This window comes from Camelina sativa, chromosome 19 (assembly GCF_030686135.1).
Source record: "Camelina sativa cultivar CO46 ecotype springtype chromosome 19, ASM3068613v1".
NCBI classification, from domain to species: Eukaryota; Viridiplantae; Streptophyta; class Magnoliopsida; order Brassicales; family Brassicaceae; genus Camelina; species Camelina sativa.
In genome coordinates this window covers 26,863,814-26,879,633 of record NC_141898.1, presented here as the reverse complement: position 1 = coordinate 26,879,633, position 15,820 = coordinate 26,863,814, and the positions used below count along the sequence as shown (strand labels likewise).

General features: G+C 35.8%; 2 protein-coding genes and 1 long non-coding RNA gene across 4 annotated transcripts; 1 reads left to right on the top strand and 2 right to left on the bottom strand.

Annotated features, from left to right (window-relative positions):
- Positions 1-9,015: 9,015 nt before the first annotated feature.
- Positions 9,016-10,246, bottom strand: LOC147921099 (uncharacterized). Its single transcript, XR_015590947.1, has 2 exons — positions 10,113-10,246; positions 9,016-10,034 (listed from the first exon to the last, which is right to left on the bottom strand). It is a non-coding gene; the product is annotated as an uncharacterized LOC147921099 (long non-coding RNA).
- A 49-nt stretch (positions 10,247-10,295) lies between these two features.
- LOC104766749 (clathrin light chain 1) lies at positions 10,296-12,679 on the top strand. The gene is made up of 3 exons (XM_087501714.1): positions 10,296-10,913; positions 11,638-11,791; positions 11,878-12,679. The coding sequence occupies exons 1-3, from the start codon at positions 10,561-10,563 to the stop codon at positions 12,373-12,375; spliced, it is 1,005 nt and encodes a 334-aa protein (XP_087357840.1). The 5' UTR covers positions 10,296-10,560; the 3' UTR covers positions 12,376-12,679.
- Positions 12,680-13,052: 373 nt separating this feature from the next.
- LOC147921098 (expansin-B1) lies at positions 13,053-14,967 on the bottom strand. 2 transcript variants are annotated; one of them, XM_010490695.3, is made up of 4 exons: positions 14,439-14,967; positions 13,996-14,305; positions 13,599-13,728; positions 13,053-13,492 (listed from the first exon to the last, which is right to left on the bottom strand). In XM_010490695.3, exons 1-4 carry the CDS (start codon positions 14,611-14,613, stop codon positions 13,289-13,291), a joined length of 819 nt encoding a protein of 272 aa, XP_010488997.1. In that variant the 5' UTR covers positions 14,614-14,967; the 3' UTR covers positions 13,053-13,288. The 2 variants fall into 2 exon arrangements, with proteins under 2 accessions (XP_010488997.1, XP_087357841.1); XM_087501715.1 differs by having other exon boundaries at positions 13,053-13,516; positions 14,439-14,817.
- Positions 14,968-15,820: the final 853 nt, after the last annotated feature.

Sequence of the window (15,820 nt, the reverse complement as noted above, 5' to 3'; positions counted from 1 at the left end):
TAGTTATATTTTTTTAACTTATTTCACAACTATAGCAAAAATTTCACAAAGATTTCAATAATTTTATTCATTATATGCAAATGTTTTCTTGACAGTTTTTCAATAAATATTTTTAAAAAACAAAAATTATCATATAAGCAACAAATTTTTAATCACAAACTATTATAAATAACATAATAACAAAATAAATTATTACAAATTTTCATTAAAAAAAGTTCAGCCCGCGGTTTTCCGCGAGATAGTACCTAATTAATTAGTAATTAGCTATCAATATATATTTTCATAATCCCGCTTAACTTGGTAACAGTTCCAAATTTGATAAACTGGATTAAATGAGTGTGCAAATTATTGAAAAAAAATTTAGAAAACCTACTCCTTATTTAAAAATCTATATATACCCTCCTATTTCTGACTCTTCCATCACTGGCTCACATTCGCAATTTACTTCCACTAATATCATATTAGCAATTTACAGATGTTGATCTTATATGCGAATGTGAAAAAATCGGTGAGTAAGATCAGTTTTTTTTATTGTATGTTATGACATTCAACCATTAGCACATAATCATGTTTTTACATGGTCCGGATTATCTTTAATAATATGTTATTGTGTGTGTTCAGGTAACTTGGTAAATGGTAAATGGTAACTGGTAACTGTCGAGGTCCAACCATATTATGATCTCCAACACCATGAGTTAGAAAGGTTCGGTTTCAATTATCGAAACATGTATATACAAATGTTTTCATAGTTAAATAGAAACATAACTCTAATGATATCTTGAAGTTGATATATTTAAATATAGTTGAACTGTTCGCCCTAAAAATTCTCTCCCAGGCACATCTTCCAAGGAGCCGCAAGCCTTTGACGAAATGAGCTCTTCCCACCGGCGTTGCTCTTCCGGCAACCCTTAATCCTGAATAGTGGTTGGTTACTAGGTGAGATCTCTCAGGACTCCTTCCTCCGGTGACGTTTCTGTTCCGGCGAGCTTTTCCCTGAGATGACCTTCTCCCCTTTGTTGATTTCGACCTCCTCTCTTACTCTTCTGATGTGTTCGGTTCCTTTCCTCAATCTGAGGCCTCCTGCAGCCCCGCCACCGGAGCCTCCATCTCCGCCAACCCCACCAGAACCACCGGATCCACCAGACCCTCCTTCTCACGTTTGCTTGCTCTCCGACAAATCTCTCTCTCAGACGTCGTCGCTAGCCTCCTTTTCGTCTAAACCTTTCCCCTGTTTGCTCTGGCAACTCTCCACACCATCGCTCTTCCTCTCCACACCATCGCTCTTCCTCTCGTCATCGCCGCTTCTCCTCTCTGCACCGCTACTTCCTCAGATTTTTGTTCTGAAACCTTTGGTAGTGCTTGTGTCTTATCCTCATCTCCCATCCTTTGTGTCAACGGCCAGTGGCTCTCTTGGCGTTGCCTTACGATGGCTTACTGCCGTGTGAAGTTCATGTTGTCAGTTCCGAAGTGAGCGCATCTCATCAAGGTTTGCTTCTGACTTCTTGCTCTTATGCCTTCCATTTACTAAACTTAGTTGGCTTTCTAAATCTGAGATAGAGAAAGAGTTAACTAGTTGTGTTGAATGGGATGGTGAGCCCTGTGACCCTTGTTGGAAAGTAGTCATTGAGTTTGGTTTGTTCTTGGACTGCAATTTGACTCTCTTGGATCACGTCAATGATGACTCCGTTTTACCTTGTATTGAGGTCTCTATTAGATTTGTTCTAGTATTGTTTGTTACTAAGGGCTTTGTCCCGACCTTTAGCATCCGCATCTTTGTTTATGTCGATGTAATTTGGGAAGATCAGTCTCTGCTTAGAGCTATGCTTCCTCATCTTGGCACCAACAGCCTCTTTCTCTTCCCAAATGTCCCTCTTGTGAGTGGTTTGGATGATCAAGCTTCACCGGTTTTGCAAGGATCTTCCTCCCGGTTGTTAGCTTCCTCTGCCTTAGTTGTGGAGCTTGTAACCCTTTGGGTTGCACTGGATACAGTCTCTCATGGAGTCGTTGGGATTGTTATGTTTCGATCTCACGTATCTTCCTTTGTAAAACTATATCTTGCATTTATCCCTGGTTTCTTTTCTTTTGGAGTTTTTGTAGGCACCTCTTGCCCTGTTTCCTTGTATTTCTCTTCTATTTGGGTTGTAATTCCTCCTCTTCTGAGTGAGTTTGAGACTTAATTTCAATGAAAATTATTAGTTTGACCAAAAAAAAAAAAACTCTAATGATATCTTATATGAATGCATGTAGTTTTAGTATTTTATTTTGCAAGTACAAACTAACTAAGCAACCCAACATTGAAAAAAAGATTGCAAACGGGGTGACAACTAGCCCTGGTAGTTTGGATTTTCGGTTCGGATTGGATCGGGTTTTTCGGATTTCGGATTGGGATATATAGGATCCGTTTAGAATCCGGATGTTTTTCGAATCGTTTCGGATTCGGATCGGTTTTCAATTTTTTTTTTAATCCGAATTTAATCCGAACCTTATATATATTACTCGGAAATTATAATCAAAAAGTTTGGATAGCTCAGATGGCTTTAACGCATAAACGTAGTTAAGGTTAAGGTTTCATTTCCTATTTCAAACTATGTTGGTATTTTTTTTGTTTAGGTTATATCTTTCTTATTTTTTCTTTGTATTTCTCTTGAACATAAGCAGACCAAATTCATGAAAAAGCCTAATACCGAGAGGTGATAAAGATGAAGACCACAACAACAGTAAACATCAACAATGTCGATAAGGTTTTTGCTAATTAGAATAATATATAAAAAAAAAATTATTATGGTTTATATGATTTTAAGGTATGCTGTCACTGTGGAAGAAGGGATGTATGGTGTGGCAAAGATTGAAATAGTTATCTTCGCTCACGACTCACCTTAACACAAGGATTTGCGACGGATGCCTTTGATGTTGCCACTGCAACACATCTTGCTCATTCCAGTCATATATCAAATTTAGTCAACTATGTATTAAGCAAATTTATCAATAAGTTTATCTTCTTCTTGCTTATTGTTTGCATATCCTTGTGTGTGTGCATTTGTTCTATATATAAACACTAATTATATTTGTCCCCTATTATCTCTTGGGTATTAATATTATTTGTCTGTAGTAACAAATTAACTTATTAAATTTTAGCTCATGTATCTAAACGCAAGCAAATAAATATATATATTCGCATAATAAATTAACAACCAAATGAGTTCAATAAAAAAAAGTTTATGTAAAAAGTTGGCTTATTTGGCTTTGTTAGATCTTCGCTTATTCAAATTATCTTATCATCTCTTGACTTCTCGCTGGTGGGTATTATATAGCTTATATAGTTTATAAAATTTTAGAATTTTTTTCTGTATATGAGTCAAATTTTTGAAAATGGACATATTTTTAAAAATTTATTTTTACAATTCATGTAACCAAACAAGTAAATCTGGATTAAATGTACTCAGACCTTAGTTAATTCTCTACAATCTTTGCAACCTACCACAATTATTTACTACTCTGATATTACAATTTTAATTTATAATTTTACATTTCTTAAATTTTCTCTACCTAATATAAAACGAGATATTAGAAAACTAATATGTCAAATATTAAATAAGATTTAATTTTTTTATTTTATCAACTTAATGATAAATTTTCATTTATTAAGGAGAGAATTACGATTCATGTAACCAAACAAGATCTGACGGAGAACTTAAAGGAGAAAAAAAATAAATCCTTGATTACAATTTTAATAAAGAATCTTTCTTAATGATGATGTATGATTATGAAGCCATGAACAATACTAGTATATAGAATATGCTAGTTTGCTAATTGATAACAGAAAGTTCAAGAATAATTCTTTCAGCAAAGCTTAACAAAACATCCATTTCAGAGAGCAACAATAAAAGCAACTCATAATAAAAGCATTATGCAGAATATGCTAGTTTGCTAATTGATAACAAAAAGTTCAAGAATAATTCTTTCAGCAAAGGTTAACAAAACGTCCATTTCAGAGAGCAACAATAAAAGCTTAAACTCATAATAAAAGCATCTAACGAGATGCTTCATCCATCTTTTTTAAGAGTTGATGAAGAAACCCGTCCTTCTCCAAGTGAAAGTTTAACTACCTAGACTGCAAAGCTTTCAACTGCTCTCAAATATCTTCTTATCCTCTGAAGAAAGACTACTTACACATTTTTCAGCACCAAGTTCATCCATACCAAAACCCACTAAAGCTCCAACAAGAGAAGAATACTCAACATTCTTTGACTTTCCATTCTTTGACTTCTTCTCATTAGACTTAACATTCTTTGACTTGCTATTTTTCAATTGCATTTGCAAAAGTAACCCACTAACCATAAACCCTTTTCATTTTGCAAGTTATTGGGCCCTAATGAGCTGCAATTTTCAAAATGGCCCATAACCGGGTACATATGTTCCATAAATTATTGGAATTATAGATTTAGCACCTTAGAAAAACATTTCCAGTGCTCTCGATCGCAAACATACGAATAGATGATTCTTCGTTTCTATTAAAATGTACATGGAAGCGTATATGCGAAGGAGAAAGGCAGAAAGCTTAATGGTACGTACAAGGGAAAATAAAACATTTGGAATAATATGGAACATTAAAGAGTCTTAGCTTGTGAGCTCTGCTATTAGATCGGATAAGACAAAATTGTTGGTGCGGGATTTAGCACACCCAAAATACCGGTCTAAACCAGAAAGATAATTCAATTACTTAACCGGGAATCCGGTTAAGATCCAATTGAATGTTTACTTGAGGCCTATCCGGAAGAAGGAGGCCCAGCCCCAAAGGTGAAGAGTCGACTTCCCAATTCGCCTGGTAGCCGACTTGAAGAGAAGAAGCAAATTTCCTTACTTTAGTTTGAGTTACAAGGAAAGCTAATATATTCTGTAATCGAGAAGAAGAGTATAAATAAGGGGAGACTTCTTCATTGTAATCCATCCGAAAATTAATACAAAAACCCTAAATTCATCTTTGTTCTTGAGCAAACCCTACCTTGTTCATCAAGAGATTAAATCTCTCTTTTAATTTCTAGTTTTAATCTGATTCTTTGAGAGAAAGCTTTGTTGAATTTGTTTCCCATCTAAACAAATTCATTGTGTGAAACTCAGTTTTTACAAAAATGAAAGTAGATACGCAATGATAGTGACTGTGTTATTGATAATGATACACCGATAAAGAAAGGAAATAGTAGGGATAGAGGCAGCAGTTTTAGGTGAGTTTGCATGTATAATAATTTCTAAAATATAGTCATACGCATTAGCATTTCTATATGTCAATGTGTGTAACACTAATTCTGATGTAATATCTGAACAGTTATAATATAATCATTAAAACATTATTCGGGTATGCTAATTTTCCTCCTAAAGCTAAAGGTTACAATCATCTGCTAAGGTTCAAAGTTAGTAAATATATACCAATATATTTATTTAATTAATGGATTTGGTATTGTTTATAAATTCAAATTGCTCTATATAGAAAATACATACAAATTTATTCTGATAATTCTGTTATATTCTTCATCTAAAAAATATCCAGATAAAATATATTCCCAACTTAAACCCACTATTTCTTTTTGCATTTATTCAATATATGTATAAGTGTATTTACAATTTTTTAAAATCTATTGAAATATATAGAATTGTATTTCATAATATATATATATATATAAATACGTGTAGCGCGGAAAATCTCCTAGTATATATAAATGTATATCGATTGGCAGACTAAGTAACACAAAACACAGTTACTAATTAGCTTTCGAAGTTCCAATTTTTATAAAGTTATACACAATAGCTTGCCCTCTTTCTTTCTCTCTCTCCCCCTTAGCTTAAACCGAAGACTATAGCTGCATGTGACGGAGTCATATCAAGATAATATTTTTGTTTATTTTGCTGGAGGCGAATTATACACAAGCATGCATGAAAACGAAAAAATGACTTAATGTTCACTTCGTGGGTTAATATGAGCAAATATTTGATCTATAATTTATTTTAGATACAGTTCAATACTCAAATAACATATGATAATGGTTTTTTTTCAATATTAAAAGCTCAATTTGTATCATCAAGGACCATATTTATGCTGACAATATGGACATCGAACTCTGCATATGTTAAAGAGAAAGAAAGGGTTGAACCAAGTTGCCAAGATAAATTTTATGGACATGAAATCCCTTAAATTACTTAAAGCATCTGCTGCCTAATTAAGAAATTTTATGGACATGAAATCCCTTAAATTACTTAAAACCCTTGCTTCATGGAATCATGGGTGCATATGTAAATGTTAATAATTAAGAAATTTAACTAATTTAGCACCTACTAAAAACCAAAGAGATTATTTATTTCAAGTCAAGTGTGTTTATCTCCGCATATGTAAACATTTTTCCATCCTATTAGTTTATTTGAATTAATCTTTTTGTTGATAATAAAAAAGGCGACAGTTGCCTATTTTTTTAGTTTATGTGTTTTCATCATAATTATTAACACAATAAGTTAATTTCCCTAACATGTAGTCATTTTTATCAATTTAAATTGTTTTTTAGTTACTAATAGTCTTGTGTTCGAGAAACAGTGAATAGAGTGATGGGTTTTGATTTTAGTCTAAATCCATCAGATGGCCTATAAATGAAGAAGTCGATTACCAAATTGTGAAGGTTATAGATTTTACCAAAATTTAAAGGTTTAGGACAGTTAAAAGACTTTTATTCTTTTAATCTCTTTTTATTTCCACACAAGAAAACAAAATGATTACAATATTGGGATAAGTTTGTTTCGGTAACATTTGGCATTATCAATCGTTGTTCCACAAACTATTATTTGTCGTGTACATAAATAAATACATATAAGTAACTAATTACTAAACTGGATAAAATTAAATTGAAACGTGGGCTAGCCACCTAGTTTTATATAAGAAAAGTTAATATGAACTAAAAGTTGTGATGTGAGTTTTAGTTTGAACCAACTGCCAAAAAAAAAGTGATCACAAAATGTACAGAATATAACATGTTTGGTAAACGACCTAACTTAAGGAACTAGTATTCCAAAAATTTAAAAGTGAATTATTTTTTGGGAGAATTTCAAAAATATCTCTTTTGTAATACCATTTTTCAAAAATAGTCTCTATTTCAAACTTTACCAAAAAACCATTAAAAATTTGTGTGTAATCCTATAAATATATACACAAATTACATTTATATGTGTGTAAATTTTTTTAAATCTTTTATAAATACAGTATAAATACCTTTTAAAAACTGTTTAAAAATCTTTTAAAAACCTTGTAAACCTTTTTAAAACCTTGTAAAAACCTTTTTAAATGTTTTATAACTTCATATATATTTGGATCGAGTCTAAAGGTAGTAGTTATTATCTAAAAGTACCTTGTGAACCATATAAAACTTTATAATTTTTCATAGGTGTATTTTTGAAAATGGATAGATGAAAAGGGTATTTTTGAAAAAAGGTACACCAAAAGGGGTATTTCTCAAAAATTCTCTTGTTTTTTTCTAAATAGCCTTTAATCATAATATATTTATGTTTTGGATTTTTGGAAACTTGCCAAGACAAGGTCGTCTTACTCCAAAAAATAATTAATCATAGGACCAACACAAATAATAGTGTTTCCGATGACATGCATACTTTATACAAAATTGTTCAAAACTCTATATCTTTTGAGATAAAGAGTGTGAAACAGTTGACTGATAAAATCAAATGGTTAAAGAACAAGTATGTAGGAAAGAGGAGAATAAATCATTTACCCGAGTCAATGATCCGACATGTTCCAAACTTGCTAAGATGATTTGGGAATCTGACTCTTTGAAGACGGATTGGTTAGAGAAATCATTCATCCCTGGTGTCATTGCAAATATGGCCCTCACTATTGATCTCACTATTGATGAGGAATTAGTGAAAAAACATTAGAGAGTTTTGCCTTCAAAGAAGAGGAAGAAAATTTAAGAGAATTGGAGATCATTGTTTTTTTATTTTGGTTTTGTATGTTGGAACCTTATGGCTTATCTAGTATTTTTTTGTGGTTGTATTGGCTAATTAGGCCTTCAATGGCATCTGATTCATTCACAATTATATATATATATATATAAAATAGATTTCCTGAAAATTAGGAAAACCATATTTTGAAGAATTTTGGTAATTTCTTCATAAAATCCAGAAAATACGTTTTCTAGATTTTTCAAAGTTAAAAACTATACATAAAATAAAAAACTAATAATGTTACCATTCAAGATTTTGCTAAACCTAAAATCCACACCAAAAATCAAAGGTGTTGAATGACAACACATTTTTTGAATTGTTTTTAGTTTTTAATTCTGCAAAATTCAATTTTTAAGCCATTCAGAATTATAACAAAAATATATTTCCTAAAAAAAAAGGAAAAACAGATTTTGGAGGATTTTGACGATTCCTTCATAAAATCCAAAAACCACATTTTACGGGTTTTTCAACGTGACTTTTTTATTTCCATTTTTCTTATAAAAATTAATAATTATATATAAAGAACCAAAATCTAATCAAATTACTATTTTGCAAAAACTAAAATCTACACTAAACATCAAAAGTTACCAAAATCTAAAACTCATTTAAAAATCAACAACCATTCAAGGCCTTAGTATCAAATGCATTTGTTTTTGTTTTCTGTTTGGGCTGATATTAGTAACAACAACCAATGAATTTCATAACCGTGTAATCCAAAATCTTTGGTGTTCTAGTAACCCTCTGTTTAACTAGCCGTGTCGTTAGTTTTATGTTTGCCATCTCTTTTATGTCTCTCTATCTGCCAAAAAGAGAGAATATTGTGTCATGTTCTTCACTCTATGTTGTCAGATGATAACCATCCGTATTAAAATTTTGGTGCATATACTTATCAGATTGAATGTAACAAAATTACTCAATTTCCCTAGACTCTGAATGACACCAATCATAACCGTATGATACACTGATGCAAAAGGGATAATGGAAGCCACTGTGTGGCCAAGAGAAGGCTACCAAACAGGCTTAGTGTATCAAATAATGTATTTCTCAAAAGTCATCATATCTCAGTAGTAGCAGTGAAAACATCCATGGAAAAAGTATCATTGATGATGCAATGAGAAACAAAAGATATCACATGGTTTCAAATGAAAGTATCAACGAACACATTTGAACATTTGTTAATCTAAAAAGTGACAGATAGAGGTTCATAATGCCGAGAGAGGATGTCCCCACGTTCATTGCTCAGCCTGCACCAAGGTCTTAATGGTGAATTGATGATCCCAGCTGGAGGATCATGCTTGCAGTTGGTATTCTTCCTTCCGTTTTCGTAGGATTTGCGCTGTGTGTGATCCCTGAGTCGCCGAGGTGGCTGGTCATGAAAGGCCGAGTGGACAGTGCACGAGAGGGGCTCATGAAAACAAACTAGCGAGATGACGAAGCAGAAGAGCGTCGCGCAGAGATACAACTGGCGGCTGCACATACAGAAGGCAGCGAGGAAGAGAGACCGGTGTGGCGTGAGCTTCTTCTAAGCCCATCTCCTATAGTACGGAAAATGCTGATCGTTGGGTTTTTGATCCAATGTTTCCAGCAGATCACAGGTATCGACGCCACCGTCTACTATACGCCAGAGATCCTGAGAGAAGCAGGGATACAAGGCGAGACAAAACTGCTCGCTGCAACTGTGGCTGTTGGCCGGAAACCACTGCTTTATGTGAGCAGAATTGGAATGACTCTGTGTCTCTTTTTTCTAAGCTTCACGCTCACATTCCTCGGCCAAGGAAGGAACTCTTGTTTTGTTCACTAATGCACGAGAACATGTTTCCTGTTATCTTGTTCACTAGGAAGGTAATTTCCACTTGGAAACCGATTCTTGATTATATACTTGAAGTGTTCCCTTGGCATCCTCTGCCTCGTCTGGCTTCAGCTGAACATTTATAAAAACGTGCATAATACCAGCAAGCGCCCACGTGCTGCACTACCTTTTGCCATACCATTCAAACATAAGTGAATGAGCTTGCATCCTTTAGCCATTGATCTTCCTTCTATAAGCCATTTAGAAATTAAAGGAGGAGGGAGTCATCAACAGCTTTATCATTTTAAAGAAATGCACTTACACTTACAATTGAATCTGAAGACAGAGTTTCTTTGCCAACGTATTTGTATGTTGATGAACAAAAGCAATATTCCCCACAGATTACTAAGCGAATCACGTTTGTTTTCGAAGAACCGATCCGCCATTGTCGTCTCGCCTCCCTCTTTCGTTAAAAGCTCAGAATCGAAATTTTTTTTTTTTGATCTTTTCTAGAAGATGGGTATGAGACATCGTTTAGATCGGTTAGATCAAAACGACATTGTTTGAGACGATCGGTTCGGTGAGTTGGTTACACGTTTTGGTCAACGTGTCCTTTTTTCTTTCTTTGAAGAAAATAATAATTATAATGCGAGTCAGATCTACGCCTAACGTCAAAAGCGGCATCGTTTAGTCTCCGTAAGGCTCTTGTCTACTCTGCGAGATCGATCAAAAGAGTCCCCCAAGACGAGAGAGGATCTGAAAAGCTCCTTTTAACCATGGCGACTTTTGACGACGGAGATTTCCCACCTCAAACCCATTCTCCGTCCGAGCACGATGACTTTGGCTACGATAGTTTCTCGGAAGCTCAGCCACCTCCCCCCCCGACCCAACATCAACATCCCTCCGGTGGATTCTCCTCTTCTTTTAATGGTGGTGATGGATCTGACAATCCTGCTTCCCCTAACGGCTACGGATTTGGTGCTTCCTCACCTAGCCACGAGTTTTCCTCTCCGTTCGAGTCTGAAGCTAACGGTAACGGCGGCGACGCGATCTTCTCTTCCGATGGTCCGGTTCTTCCAGATCCGAATGAGATGAGGGAGGAGGGTTTTCAACGCCGTGAGTGGCGCCGGTTAGTCTTCTGATTCATTCTCCCTCTTATTTGCAAATTACACGTCTAGATTACGCCTAGATATAGATCCTTAGTGTCTTCTTAGGTAGATAATTTATTATTGGTTTCGATATCCAAAAATTTTCAAGAATCTATTACGAAACAGTATTGTCATTGTTTCCTCTCATTTGGGAGAGACTAGCTACTGATCATTTGAAGTAGCTAAGTGAATATTTGAAGTAGATCACGGTTGGTTTGTTCGATCGGAGTTTAATTGCAATCCCTCTCTGTGATCTGATTTGGACAAAGAAAAGAACCTACGATCTTCATCTGTGATGTCTCACTTCTGTATCAGATTAGACTTGAACTACCTTGGTTTTTTCTTTGTTCATCATATACGAAAGAATCTCTCTATGACCTGAACTGGAATCAATTTAGGATAGAATCCGAATAGTATGCGTTGTGTCTATCATCTTCTTCTTCTTCTTCTTCTTCTTCTTCTTCTGTAATGTGTCAATTTTGATATCAGATAGAATGGAACCACCATGCTTTTTGTTTCACCTGTGTGAAAAGAATCTCTGTCATCTGATTTCGAATAAGAAACAACCCGAATAGTATATGCTTTCATCTTCTTCAGTGGTGTGTCAATTCTGTATCAGATTGGACTGGAATGTGGAACCACCATGCTTTTCTTCTTGTTCAACATAGTATATGAAACTGATATTTTGGCACGCATTTGTTGCAGTCTAAACGCCATTCACCTTGAGGAGAAGGAAAGGAAAGAGAAGGAGATGCGGAACCAGATCATAACTGAAGCAGAAGATTTCAAGAAAGCCTTCTACGAGAAAAGAGACAAGACTATTGAGACCAACAAGACTGATAACCGCGAAAAGGAAAAAGTAAGCAGTGATAAGAGAATATTCCCAGTTCCCAGTTGCAGCCATTTTAGACTCTTTAGGTGTATTGATTTTTGTCTCTCTTGCAGCTATACTGGGCTAACCAAGAGAAGTTCCACGAAGATGTTGACAAGCATTACTGGAAAGCTATTGCAGAGCTAATCCCGCGTGAGGTTCCCAACATCGAGAAGAAGAGAGGGAAAAAGGATCCGGACAAGAAACCATCAGTGAATGTTATCCAAGGTCCTAAACCTGGGAAGCCAACTGATCTAGGGAGAATGAGGCAGATATTCTTGAAGCTCAAGACTAATCCCCCACCCCACATGATGCCACCTCCTCCTCCAGCCAAAGATGCCAAAGATGGCAAAGATGCAAAAGATGCCAAAGATGGGAAGGATGCAAAAGGAGGAAAAGACGCCAAGAACCTAAAAGATGGGAAACCTGCGGATCCAAAGGCCACAGAGGAAAAACCTGCTTCACCTGCCAAAGACGCAAGTGTTGAAATAGCTAAACCTGAGGTTGCTGCCTCAGGAGAGGGAGAAAAACATGTGGCTGAGGCTGAGGCTGAGGGAGCCAAGGCAGAGTGAAAAAGGGTCTTTAGTATTACTGTTGTGGGGAGTATTTGATATTGAAGTCACAATAGCTGCGGGCGAAATAAGAAGGGGTAAGTCATGCGCACATAGACGCTCTAGTGGGGGCTATCTGTGGGCACAATTTCCTCTTTCTGGAGAGAGAATTTTAGTCCTTTTGTGTTGGTTATTATTTTTTATTTACCATTATATTTGTTCTGCAAAATTTGGTTTTTTGTCTTGGATGATGTTCACTTTAAAATTATTTTGGTTCCACGTGTGTCATTTATAAGACTTTAAGAAGTAAAGGTTGTTGGATGAATCATTGGATTGTATGAATGAATGTGGACATAATGTGGTTGAGAGGGTCGTGGCATGTGAACCATCTTAAGTCTTAACATTATTTACGTAGTGACTTGATAATGGGGCACGTGGTTGTCAGGTCCAGTTGTTTCGTCTCTTTCCAGGCACGGACACCATGTATGTATAATGTATGTAGGAACGAGCATGTTAGAAAGTGAATGAGAACAGAACACACTTAAATTTGAGGTACAATTATGTTGAAAGAGTTGCCAAGTGAGAAAGTGGGGTGGGGCAGACAGAAGGGTTGGATGAAAAAAGTAATGAGATTGCATATTACAGTTTTTTTTTTTTTTTTGAGTAAATTCTTATATAGTAATGTCCCACAGACAAAATTATAGATGACACACATCCCTATGGACAAGGAAAACAAGAAAAGGGACAACATAGAAAGTTAGTAGTGACACATACATTGCAAGCTCTTCTTCCCCTAACTTTGGAGATGGCTACAGTTGATCTCTGGTATTACTTAATTACTGTTTGCTCTCTCTCTCTCTCTCTTCACTCATTGTCCTCTTTGTGCTACTCTCTCCCACAACAAAAATAAAATAAAATAATGAAGAGAGGCTAATTAGAGAACAGGGGAGAAGTTGAGCCGGGAGGTGTAAGTAGCTTTGGGAACCCAGTTACTGGGGATGACGTCGGTGGCGGAGAGTGTCTTGTTGTTGGACAAAGTGGTGAGCTTGACGGAGAATGGTCCCTCGAGTGGTCCTGCCACGATGCACCAGTTTGCTCCCCATATGTGCTTCATCGCTATCCACTCCTTAGACCCGGCCTTGATAATTCAACATATACGAATCTAAGTAAAATTATAGAGCAATGTGACATTTTAAGGCAATGGTGGAGGGAGATCAGATAATTAACGAGAAAATATATATTACTTGACGAATGTGCATAGAGCCAATGTCTCCTTCACCATCTTCATACTCAATTAGAAGAGATAGCCAATAATCAGTTGATCCTGCGTTCACATGGAATGCTATGTTCTTCCCTCTGTATTTGCATGCCGTTCTGTTTTTTTTTTTTTTACAAAACAAATTACAAGTGTAAGTGCTTTGTGTCAGAGATCCATAGATGTGTGTTGTGTAGTCAATGGTCAAACTACGGGACCATAAAAAAACCAGAACGCCGTTAAAGTTTATTTGTTTTGTTTACTCCTGCCATTCCCAATGTAAGAAAAAACCAAAATATGTATCACATTTAATTTGTTGGTTAGCATTTGGAACTTGGGAAGTCAAATAAAATAATAAGTTGGTTATTTAGAGCGCGAAAAGGTACCGGCGGTAGAGGATGTTTAATAGACCACGGTTGCGGATGACGCCGTTATGGCCGGGAATAGCCATATGGCCAAAGGCTGCACCACTGAGGTCGAAGTGGGTGTGTTTTGCTTTAGCAGATGGTCCTGACGGTGACTGGTCGGTAACAATAATGGTGACCGCTCTCTTAGAGCAAATGGTCTTGTCGAGACACCTGACCTTGTAGCATGCACCACAGCCTTCGCCGCTATTGAACAGAATCGGACTCACCGCTCCAACTCTAGCCTTGAAGGGCTTCACGTCCACTAGCGACCCGTAACCACAAGCTCCTCCTGCGCGGTTTCATTAATTTACAAGCCCTTAACATTAGTTATTAATTGTTGATTGAGTTCGCAGTAAATTTTGATTTGTTACAGCAAAACCCAATCACCAAAAAGAAAATTATGTAAAGAGATGTATAATTACCGCTGCTGCCGTCGCCCTCGGGACTTCCGTACCAGGTGGCGGTAGCGGGAAGCCAATGAGAGGCTGGCACGTGTTGACTGGAATGAGCCAATGGCGGAACAGAGCCAGAGCCGCCTCTTAAAAGGTGGAGGAAGACGTATAGTACTGTCGGTAAGATGACCGGAAGGAGCTGCATTTTGACTGACCGGAGTGAGAGACTAACCCAAAAAAAAAAAAAAAGTTGGGAGAGAGTGTGGAGGAATCGTTGGTTACTTGGTTAATATAGAGAAGAAGGATGGTTTAAGAAGTCTGCAAAAATGAAAAAGTCTTTGGCATCAAATAAAAAAATGACGATGATGTCCTTGAGCCATTTTACTGAGGGGAGATGCGGACCTACACTGACCAGTTAGGGCCTTGATAATTGATATATATAGCACGATCCCGTAGGGTAAAGGTTGTTTCTGCAATTATTATAAGATTCTAGCTCTCTCGTTTCCCTTCTTTTAAAGCCAATCTTGGTTGGTTGGGACAAGATTCTTCCGTCACTCTTACACTTCTACTAGTTCTTTCTCTCTTTTGTATGGCTATGTAAAACTATATATGACACATTGACAGTGGTATCTTTGTTTAGTATTATTGTTGTCGGTTGTTTCTTTGGGTTTAATTGATGACACAAAACAGTAACATTAGTTTTTAGTTTTTACTGTATGTTTGTGGTATAGCTAAATTTTTGTCGATTTCGTAATTGGTAACTATAGAGGTAACATTCGAATCAAAGTCTATGTATTTGTTTCAATGTGAACTGATCACATAGCAAGTTTGATTAATATATATAGTAGAATATAATAGATTGTTTGAAGATATGAAGAGGATATATCACTTAATGATTTAGATGTAGATATAAAAAATTAGTGGATTCTTTTGTTTTTTTTTTGGGCTATATGCATTGTATAGTAGAATTTTAGAAAGAAATTAAGGAACTACCATTTGCTATTTGACCAAATAGTATCCAAACTATATATTACATTTACCTTCATTTTTTCCGTGCTGTCCTTTTCTATTTTTGAGTTCAAAAATACAACAAATTTCTTCTTGTCCATTTTCATCCCTTATCTTTTTCTTTCTCTCTTTCTCACCACTAATTCAAAATCTCTAATTAAGCTTTAACCACTGTCATCAAGACCAACACCCTCATTACTGCCTCTCTCTTCATTTTCCACCTTCTTTATATCCTCCTACATCGGGCCAAACCTCTCTGATACCATCAACAATAGTGTCATCCTATCTCTCTGGATATTTCTCTGTTCGTTCCCCCATCAACAGCCAAAAATTTCTATTTTTATTTCATCGAATCTTAATTTTTTTTAGAATCTCCATTGTCATTTGTTTTTGTAACACACACC

Coding starts and splice junctions, on each gene's coding strand:
- LOC147921098 (XM_010490695.3), bottom strand. CDS start 14,613: ATGCAGCTCCTTCCGGTCATCTTACCGACAGTACTATACGTCTTCCTC. Junction 13,729..13,995: donor TTAAACATCCTCTACCGCCG/GTACCTTTTCGC, acceptor AAAAAAAAACAG/AACGGCATGCAAATACAGAG. Junction 13,493..13,598: donor GCTCTATGCACATTCGTCAA/GTAATATATATT, acceptor TGAATTATCAAG/GCCGGGTCTAAGGAGTGGAT.
- LOC104766749 (XM_087501714.1), top strand. CDS start 10,561: ATGGCGACTTTTGACGACGGAGATTTCCCACCTCAAACCCATTCTCCG. Junction 10,914..11,637: donor CAACGCCGTGAGTGGCGCCG/GTTAGTCTTCTG, acceptor CATTTGTTGCAG/TCTAAACGCCATTCACCTTG. Junction 11,792..11,877: donor ATAACCGCGAAAAGGAAAAA/GTAAGCAGTGAT, acceptor TCTCTCTTGCAG/CTATACTGGGCTAACCAAGA.